The 10,681-nt window shown below is 37.6% G+C and overlaps 1 protein-coding gene across 1 annotated transcript; it reads right to left on the reverse strand.

Moving 5' to 3' along the window:
• Positions 1 to 2,254: 2,254 nt before the first annotated feature.
• LOC111228469 (membrane protein FAM174B-like) lies at positions 2,255 to 7,660 on the reverse strand. Its single transcript, XM_022754358.1, has 4 exons — positions 7,483 to 7,660; positions 7,040 to 7,321; positions 5,961 to 6,092; positions 2,255 to 4,994 (listed from the first exon to the last, which is right to left on the reverse strand). The coding sequence occupies exons 2-4, from the start codon at positions 7,315 to 7,317 to the stop codon at positions 4,991 to 4,993; spliced, it is 414 nt and encodes a 137-aa protein (XP_022610079.1). The 5' UTR covers positions 7,318 to 7,321; positions 7,483 to 7,660; the 3' UTR covers positions 2,255 to 4,990.
• Positions 7,661 to 10,681: the final 3,021 nt, after the last annotated feature.

Consider the following 10,681-nt stretch of genomic DNA (forward strand, 5'->3'; position numbering starts at 1 on the left):
TGTTCCTGTGGGTCACTGGTTGGGCCACAAGATGGAAGCACTTAATACTGAGGGAGAATGATGATAAAGGAAAAAAAAAACAAAAAAACATTTGTTTTTAGTGTGAAGAACCCTTTTGATTCGGCTCTTTATAAAAGAGTTGATATATTTAACTTGTGATAACTCCTGATAGAGAACATTTTACATGTATGCTTTTGTAGCTTCTTATAAAGTACCTTTTAAAACAGGTCATTCATAAGCAAAAATTCCAAAAGCCCAGCCACCGAGAACAGCTGTGTGATAATGTTCGGTTACCTAGAGAGCCAAATGAAGAAACGCAAGCATGTTGAATTGTATTCAACTCCCTGTGAGGATAAAGGAGGAGTGTAGCAGCTGTTCACATAGAAATGTTTACACAGACTCAGTAAACCCACTTTGTAAACTTTTCTCAAAGAAAACCAGCCCTGTTTCTGCACTGGAAATGTTAGTATCTAGGTCAGATTGTAGTTGTATGGTGGTATTAATAGGAGCTTTGCATTTAAAAAAAAAAAAAAAAAAAAAAAAAAAAAAATTTGTAATGAATGTATTGGTGATTTTCTTAAAAATGCTGTAAGAAATGATTCCCATAATGTGCTTTAAATGGACTCCAAGTAACAGTTATCAGTGGTTTCAGTGCACTGAGAGGAGGAAGAGCTGATAAGTATGTATGCCTTTATTCAGTTGAAATGATTTATTAATTATACATGTAGTGTGTTGGAGTTAGTATTCAAATATAGGTTGATGCAGATATTTGCTAATTTGATGAAGCTGCCAGTATTTGTGCCTGTAGAAAAATTAATTAGACCTTTTTTTAAATTGGAACATTCACATGCCCAGAAATAAAAAAATGTTTATCCAAGTTATTCTTGACAGGGTGGGAAACATGGAAAAATAGAGCTACATGATTGTCTTAATAGTGTTACTCACTTCTGAAACCCAGATATGAATAGAGACAAAAAAAAAAACAGAACAGAATGTGCAAAAAAGTTTGTTTTATTACAGGTCTGCAGACTTGTTTTTATGTAGTTGTCTTCAGGAAAGAAACGAGGCCAATACCACACTGATTTTTCAAACTAATACATCACTTTAATGCTAGTTTGGTTAATATTTTTTTGCTTCCAAGCTCCACCTCAGTAAAAATCTCAAAGTTTTTTTGGGTTGTCTTGACACTGGGCCTTTTGCCAAACATTGTGGGTATTTTTCTGCAACAAAATGCCTCTGTTAATAAAAATTAACAGGAGTATTTGAAATATTCCAAGCGCTCTGTAGCTAAACAAGTCGCCTCTCATGTGCTCCCAGCCATGTGATTTGTCCATGAAAGTGTTGTTTTGACAGGATGTGCCTGTTGACTTGCATGTTGGCCTTATTACGTTGCCAATTAAGTTAAGAATAGACATGAAAGTTGTACTAGAGACGTCAGCAGTTTGAAGCGATGAAAGCTTTATTTGTGAAAACTCGTCTGAGCTTGGCAAAAATAGAAACATTCTGTGACCAACACTACTAAGTTAATTAACCCAGAGTCTGGAATCTGCCTCGGTTTAGAAAACTTTCTACTGACACGTACAGGTAGGTGACAGATTCAAGGAAAATGGGAGTAAATGAGCGGAGAGATGCAGTGAATGCAGATGCTTCCATACAGGGCACAAGTGGGCCACTAAATCAGAATGATGTGAATCATATGCTATGGCCTTCGCCGTCACCAGATCTCAACCCAACTGAGGCCTGTGGTTGATTTTAGATTGACGTCTTTGGCAGCACGCCACACCACTGTCATGAGAGAATATATTTTGGAGGAACTGGGTTCATCCCTCCAGGAGAGTTTCACAGATTTGAGGAATCTATGTCAGGGTCACCGCCGCTGAAGCTGCCCTGGCGGCTCGCACTGGCCCAACACCTCACTAAGAGACTTAATGCTGTTTTTTTTCCTTTAATCTGTCACCCATCTATAGTTTCCGTTGTGAAACTCTGGTTGTGTTGTTTAATCTCACGTTTTCTCATGTATACTTGTATGTTAACGTGTTTAATGTCCATATTCCAGCAAACAAATGTTACCTTTTGCATGTCTGTCTTGTCTTAATGCATACACTTAGTGTATATTTCAAATTTTGTTTTCAAAATCTTCTGAATGACTCAAGGACACTTAAATTGTGCAGTTATGACAAAGTGAATGTACTTTTATGTAGCAAAAAATACACAAAAGATTAGAGTGGAAAAAAATAACACTTCAGCCTCATCCTTAAAATGATTTAACACTTCAAAGGAAGCAGTTTTATTTCAGTAGTGTTTCAAAGAAATGGAAATTGAGGAAACAGCCGTGGGTACACATAACATCTCTCTGACAGAAACCAAGCAGGGACGTGTTGCCAATAAACTTCGAAAACAGTTTGAACATTTAACTGTTTCTGGTTTAAATGTGGGATCAGAGAAATTAGCTACAATCTTCAAATAGGCACCACACTGACTTTGATTCATTTTACAAGAGGAACTTTCTGTAGCAGATGATTCAGTTCTAATAAAAGTCCAGAATTAACATCTTGATGAGCAGGGTTTTTCCACAATTTCACACACAACAAATGATAAAATAAAAGATGTTGACAAGATGGAAGAGGAGAACAGTACAAGGGTGACATAGTCGCCTGAGACAAATTTAGCAGAGGCACAAAAAATGGATCTGCAGTTTTCTGCACGGACAGTGAAAGACTCAAGTTAAACATGACACACAATAGTGAAGTGAACAGTGGTCATATTGTCTGAGGAAAACGCACATAAAATAGTCAACAGTCTGATAATTGTACTGTAGAACATTATATCAAAAATACGGTTTAAAATTTGATTCACATATGACTCAAAGAATGATTGAAGAACCTTATCAGACATTTACACACTCTCCTGCATACCGCTTGTATATTAAACAAAGACACAACATGTATCCAGTCTTCTGTGAACGTCAAGAACTTGTTTTTAACAAAGAGGAAATACGCAATGTTCTTTCTCCTGGAAAGAAAGTGGCTGAATAGGTTGTATAAGATTGGCCAATGCAGTTTCTTTTCTTTCTTTTTTTTTCTTATTTAAGCAGGGATGGAGGTCATTTGAAAACAGCTGCACCTGTAGGCCACGGTGCACTATCAAATCACAGTTTGGATTAAAACAGAAGGTCACCTACAACAACCACACTGACATTTACTGCAGAAACCTAATCTAGGGGCACTCTGCATTATTGTTAGTTTACTGTAATTACATTTAGGGTTCAGACAGAGACATGCGAGGTTTGTGAACTCCTCTGCTAGTCCTTTCATTTATTTTGAATCGGACCTCTGGTTAATTATTGTGTATTTGGTATTTGAATTAAACATAACAAATATGACAAAGCAGTCCTTCATTATTCATAAGAGTGACTTCATACTTATTTAATAGGGAAAATGTTTTAATTATTTGTCAGAATTTGGTAAAACCTCCATTTTAGATGGTCAGTACCAGTGTTTACAAACTGCATAGAAGCCTATGACTGTTGCCTTTACTTACTTTGGTTTTACTTATTGTAGATACTTAGCTAATGTTTGTACTGATTTGTCTCAGCCAGCTTCCTCTGCATCTAAACGTCCACATTTGAGCTCAAGAAAATCACGCTTGAGGACAATGGCTGATTTTTGAAAAAATATTCAAAGTATTAAACCCAATTGAAGAAATAGAGGCCCTCTTTACCAGAGTCTGTGTGGCACAGAGAAGCAACTCTTCAGGAAAAAATGGCCCTTTTCAAGTTAAACATTACAATAATCAGTGAGCCATTAATGGAAATTATTGCAGGGGATTTGACATAATTCTGGACTAGCTGTTCACATACTCTCTCAAACAAGAGATACCAGATTTTGTGGGTCATTCTTAGTTAAGCAACTTGACATTATATGGAGATATAAAATCATTTTGATTCTAAGTAAGACACTGGGTGCGCGTTGTGCATGTCAGATACTGTAACTACTTCACTACAGTCTTTAAACCTGTGGTTGATAATGATTAGTGGTTACTCGATCAGATGAAACTCTCACATGATTGAACACACCTGATCACAACAGAGTACAGCATTCACATTCACAGCAGATGGATGTATTCCATAAATACCTTACAAATATATACTGACGATATTCTTCTAGCTTTTTAATCGAATGTGAAAATGTAAAACTTCAGCTGAGATAGCAGCAAAATAGGAATGTCTCAAAACACAGTAAAAAAATATATACGCTTACTCCATACATAAGGACAGAAAGCCTTTGACAGTGTATATGCACAATAAAGTGGTTAGTAGATAGAGATATGTTTGGTATTAAACTTGAGTTAAAAATATCAATTACTGTGTATATAACTAGATTCTTCATAGTGTGCAAATTTTATATCTGAATAAAGTATTCTCTGCACAATATTTGTTGGATGCTAACATTTTGTGCATCAACTGATGGTCTTCAGTGGCCACCAAGTATTTATTTAAGTATTACATATTAAATCATAAATAGATGTGATTAACCCTGCATTCTTCCAAGGGTGGATAATAGATTTAAAGCCTTGATTCCTACATAAACTCTTCAGTACTGTAGCTCAAGTGAAAAAAAAAAAAGTCAGACAATGTAAGAAATAAAAATATTTCCATGTAGTGATTTGTTATGGAGATGACTGAACTCCAAGCTGCCGACAGCCTGATTGCTATATGACTTTTGAGGAGAGGTCATGACATGGATGAACATCCTGATCTTTAATATTGGAAAGAACTGGGCAGGACATTTGTGCAGCGTGATAGACGCGTCTATAAAGCAGCAAACAATGACATCCAGTCCTTTAAACACAGATAAAAAGCCATGCACAAGCAGCGGGTGAAGTTGCTGATTTGGTAAGACTTGACAATAAAAAAAAGAAAATATAGGAAATCACTTGAGTTGTCCCGGGGAGAGCAGGAGTTATCAAATAATGACGTCCACGCTGGGATTCACCTGCCCAAAAAAACAAAAAGTGAAAACTAGTTTAAAAGAGTTACTTTACAAGCAAGTGGCAATCTGGTGTTACTGTGCATATGGTGAGGAGAAAACATGTTCGTGTCCTGTCTGACTTGGAAGTCAAGAAAGTCAGGAAAACAGGACGTCATATGTTCCTTTGAGGAAGTGGTTGTGTGTTAAAGAACAATTGAACGGACGGAAGGGTGAAACCTAAAGTCAACATCACATTTAAAGTAAAACAATGTTTCTTTAAAATAGTGTGCTTCTCCAAGAAACACACTACCTATACTTTAATGCAATTATTCCTATTCAGTAGGTGTGGTTTTGTATTGCATCTCAACACTTTCAGACTTCAGCAGCAGTAAGAGCTGTAGCAGCTGCTTCAAGAACAATGACTTTGGCACAACTCTGGTGCCACCCGACAAAGTCTCATAGTCAAAACAGAGTAACAAGTTGCTTTACATAGGCAAATAAAGGTTAAAATGTTTGATGACCACAATGGTAACAAGTAAGATAAGTAGAGGCATTGAGAAAAAGGCTGTCAGACTGGTAATACTAGGCAATATAAAAGTACTAAATATAAATGGTCCATTTTTTTTTTTAAATAATCTGCACTGACCTTTTAAATTTAATTTGTTGGATGGAGTCAAGCCCCTACAAAGAAACACTACAACATTTTTAAGGACAAATATAAATACGTCCCTGTAGAAATAAAGAGCTATTGTGCAGTGCACATGACAGAGTAGTTTATAATGACCTGATTACACACACAGTGGTCAGTACCTCCACTGTTACAGTGTGTGCACCAAATCCATAGGGAATCATAGGCCTAACTTCTTTGATACGTGCAGAACATTCTCAGTGGGTATAGGCCACTGAGACCAAAGTTTTCTTTGGTCTACGAATGACATGGATATCTGTTGCAGGGACGTCTTTTGCTTGGGGGATTTAAACTGAACAAACCTGTATTTGACATCAAATAGAGTTGAGTCATCCTCATCATCGTTCTCCTCATTAAGCGGGGCCATCTCAACGCGCTCTGCAGGCGTCGTTATAATGTCATATTTTCGTGTTTTTCTGATTCGCCTCCCAGATCTGTGGGAAGGAGAACAGTGCCAAACGTGAGACAAGCACAAGAAATAAAATCACACCATTTAGGATGACTATGCCTCCAACTTTAGCTATAAACCTAGTTTAGTTTTGCCAGCTGGAGTAGATTTAATTGGTACCTTCTGAGTTCTTATACAACCATATTAATGCTCATGCTGGCTGTTAGTACAGTCCTAAAAGCCTAATGTTTTCCTCAGATGAAATACTGAAGCAACTATTAAATCGACAGAACGTTAATCACCATCAACTGAGATGATCGATTTGTTACCTATCAACCAAAATACAAGAAATACTCCAGAGCTAGCCTCATAAATGTAAACATTTGCATTTTTCTCATGTCTTTTATTTCACTGTAAAGCCATATGCAGACAGCACATTGGGCTCTAGGAACTTGTGATTGCCACTTTCCATGTGTAGTGACATTTTATTGACAAAATGATTACTTGTTTAATGAGAATATTAATCGAAAAGATTAATCAACAATGAAAATAGGCATTATTTGCATCCCTTATATAGGCCTACAATGTAAACTGAAAACCTAAAATAAGTTCTTTGTGATCAATGCACTTAATACTGTGGTGAAGACCATACATGTATAACAATATATACTTCATGTTAGATATCCACTGATTAGATTCACAGGTCACATAAGACTGAAAAACAACCCACATGAGGCATTATATCAGGTTAGGCTACTACTCACAATACAATTCCCTGTAGGCACATCATTAATAGGCCCAGACCTTTCCTGTAGGCTTCCACCGTCACATGGAACCTAACACAGCCACATGCTCCCAATCGATTAATTTACCAGGAACAGATTTCAAAGAGCGATCACAATGTGACTGCATCATTGTGAGGCTGGTTGTTATGGGCCTTAGGGACATACAACCATCTAGCCTAATAGAAAACCTTTGTATCAACCTGCCTACCTGACCACTTTGATGACCAGGCATGTGATGAGAGCAGCTGTTAACACGCAGATGAAAATAACAATGTTTTTCAGAGTTGGAAGATGCGTCATTAGAGATGAAATCCGGGATCCCACGGCAGCATCTGTGACATTACTTGTCAGTTCATCTTCGCTGATGGTGGATGATGATGATGTTGAATTTAACTGCATCGCTGGTGAGGAGTTAGTTTGAGGTTCGCCGCTAACCCGCCAAAGAGCCGCGATAATAAAAGTTAAAGCCAGACTGTATGTCACCATGGTGCTGAAAAATGAAAACGCAAGCTGGATGTTCAATAAGTCGTTTCTCCAAACTAGATGAAATGCGACAGCAGCTGTTACATTATAGAGGATCAGCTTATCAGTGTCAGATTTTGCTGTATACACAATAAAGCAAATATGAAACGCAAATATCCATGTCTCTACCCGTCCAAGCTTTTCCTATTGGTGAACTTCTACGTCGTAACTCGCATTTGCCTCCAAAACCCGTTTTCCTTGAGGTGAGTTATAGAAATTCCTTCCTGATTGCATTAGACTTCGTGTAGAAATGGGGATTATCCGCCTCAGGAAGAGCTCTGCAAGCTGGCCCACTGTTCCTGGTGCTGAAGAGAAGGAGCATTATGTGGGCTTGTGTTGCCTTCAAGACAGCCTCGTATTTCCTAATTGCTACAGACCTGCTGTCATTAAAAAGGGGCGGATGTTTGGTAGCTTGTGCTGAAGGGCACATTTTTTTCTTGAAGTGTGTTTGTAATAGGTGGAGAGATTAAACTTTACTGATCCCCGCAGGAACAATTCACGTGTTACAGCAGTTTAAAAGCAGAAGAAAAAAAGTGAGTGATGAAAACTATTGTACATAGCCTACTCTATGTGCACTTATCACATATACAGATATGATTGGCTGGCAATACACACATGATATAAAGTGTTAAGTGTTTTATTATTTATACTGATGTTGCATCATGTCAACATCGTGTCTCCCACATCACTAGAATAATACAGAGGACACGGCCATGGTGTCGTCAATGGTAGTGACAGCCCTGTTTAGAGTAAACCTTATACTTAAATTTCTTGCGTATCACTGAATTGATCCTTTTGCTGAAGAGCCATAGCCCTAAAGAGATACCAACCAACAGTTTTGTAACACATTATTTTTGGTATTCTTAGACATAAGGGCCTATGGTCCGATCTTATTTATGAATACAGCAACATCTAGAGGATACAGGTCGATATCCTACATCTACATAAAGATGTCTAATGACAAAACATTGAAACACTTGGTGTCACAGATCTTTACCACTTCACTGCACATTTAGGGTCAGCTGGGAGTTAACACATTTCCGACAGTATTTGAAGGCAGCATTTCTCTGTTTACCCATGGGCCATAGCAGACACAATTTTCCAAGGGCAGCAGACTCCCGGGTCAAGACCGCAGATTCCAAATAAAATCTTGACGAGACAAGACAGTGTTAAGCAGTCAATTGATCAGTGACGGTGATAATCATTCAGCATATCCACTGGTATAAACACAAACAACAACACAAAATCAATCTCTGTCTTTTGTCTAGACACACAGACAGACACAGTTTTATTATTTGTCCCCATTTTTATTTTCACTAGACATTAGGTTACTGAACTTGGTAGACCATCACTACAAACAATCCCTCAGATGGTTAGTAATTACAGGGAATTTGCAGTAAAAAAAAAAACTACTTTAGAACGACATCAGACTCATTTAGCATTTCTTGTAGTGTGCAAACATGTAGGGGCTCCATTTATTTGAAAATAACGACAGGAGAAAGCCTGTTTAGTTTTGTCTGGTTATGATGTCTAGTCTCATTTCTGTACTCCCACTACTGGGAGTGCTGACCTTCTACTGCACTCATGTATGTGAGAGCTATTTGGTTTGATCTAAGCCCACCAGATGGCAGCACAAAGTAACAACAGAGCCAGCATTTTCCTTCAACCACAGGTTGAAATTCAGCTCAGATTAGTTTGAGTAGACCTTAAGGATCTCCTAACATCACTCAGTTAATAAAACTGTAGCTTTAATTCATTTGTGAGGAGATATGTTACAGTATTAAGACCGATGAACTTCTTAGGGAGGAATATACTGCAGACTAACATGCATACAAACCCACAGTCATAGTCTGCCATAAAATACCTGTGCCTTAGCTATATCTCGATTTTGCATGGAGATTGATTGCTCATTGAGCAGAATTTCCCTCTGTGAAGCATGATTTGGTTTCTACAAAGGAAGATACTAATCTTTAGCTGAATGTGGTTGCCACATTCTGAGAGGACGGCCTGACCTTTGCACAGAGAAACAGCTCTGACTACAGTGATCATGTTACATTGTTTTAAACAACACACAGCTTCCTGGTTTTTATGCCTAAGTTTCAGTTTAGCTATCAAACATACATTTTAGAAAAACTCAATGTAGACGACAAAACAGTCACAGAATTTACTGACAGAGATTTTGAAATGTGTTGCTTTTGTAAGACATGCTTTACCATTAATTTCCACACTCTGACAATTTGACTCTCAGGGTGTTTGTTGAACAACATAAACACACCAGCATACAGAATCATTTGTCCTGCTAAGTGAAAAGTAAACATAAGAACACAGCCTCCCTGTTCTTATGTCAACTGTGAAAGGTTATTTGGGACTTTAACACGTATGCATTTATCTGAAATTCATCACCTATGAATGCGATCCTTCCTGTTGTTGCTGTTTTTGCGGTGTGTCAAGGCACGCCCTTCTGCAACAGTGTTGTGTTTCATGATAAATCCTTGGTCCTTCTTTAATCTTGCTGCAGGTTAGTGTGAGTTCATAGTTCATAGATATCTGATAGTAAGTGATATCATACTATTGTAAACATGAAGTCCATGTACTGTAACAGCTGTCCCTGCTGACTACTGACTGAAGTCTGTACTTCTATATAAAATGGCAACCTGTAAGATACATTAATGACACATTTGCTTACAGTTAAATTCTTATATAAAAATACTATCAAGCGTAATTACAAAAAAACTGTCTGAACTATACAGATCGGTTGAATTTACCTTTGCTGTTGTTCTTTCATGCAGTACCAATAACAATAATTTGCTCAACACAATTAACAATCTGCCTTAACTGAAATGAAAAAAATGAAGAGGGAGAACTTCACTAAGCTTTTTGCTGCAACAACAATGACAGATAGTACACTTCCAATCCCTAAAAATAGTTTTATATTTCAGCAATCAGGTGACTGGTGAACAAACTGATAAAGGTGAAAGACTCTAGATTTTTTGTGATCTAAGATTTGGTGGATTCAACCAACTATGTTCACTTCACTAGTAATGTCTGGTTTTGTAATACACTTGCAGGGCACTCCTGTTGCTAGGCTGGGGATCTTTTTAAAGAAATCTTCCACTGCAAAGAGCATGCGCTGTTGAGACCAACACCTCATTGGCCAGCAATGGGGGTGGAGTGCATACCACACTCTCCATACACTGTTCAACAAAGGCTGCACTGACTGAACAGTCAAATTTTGCCAAGTTTGGTTGTCCCCATTAGACTTCTGATTCTATTTGTTCAAACTTTTTCAGATAAGATTAGTAATATGATCCATTTAATTTATTTGGTC

The sequence above is a fragment of the Seriola dumerili genome, unplaced genomic scaffold (genome assembly GCF_002260705.1).
Source record: "Seriola dumerili isolate Sdu_G_001 unplaced genomic scaffold, Sdu_1.0 BDQW01000219.1, whole genome shotgun sequence".
Lineage (NCBI taxonomy): Eukaryota > Metazoa > Chordata > Actinopteri > Carangiformes > Carangidae > Seriola > Seriola dumerili.

Bases quoted from the DNA above. Each gene is read 5' to 3' on its own strand.
- LOC111228469 (XM_022754358.1), bottom strand. From the start codon at position 7,317: ATGGTGACATACAGTCTGGCTTTAACTTTTATTATCGCGGCTCTTTGG. The intron at 6,093-7,039 runs GTAGGCAGGTTG...TCCTTCCCACAG, and splicing joins CTGGTCATCAAAGTGGTCAG to ATCTGGGAGGCGAATCAGAA.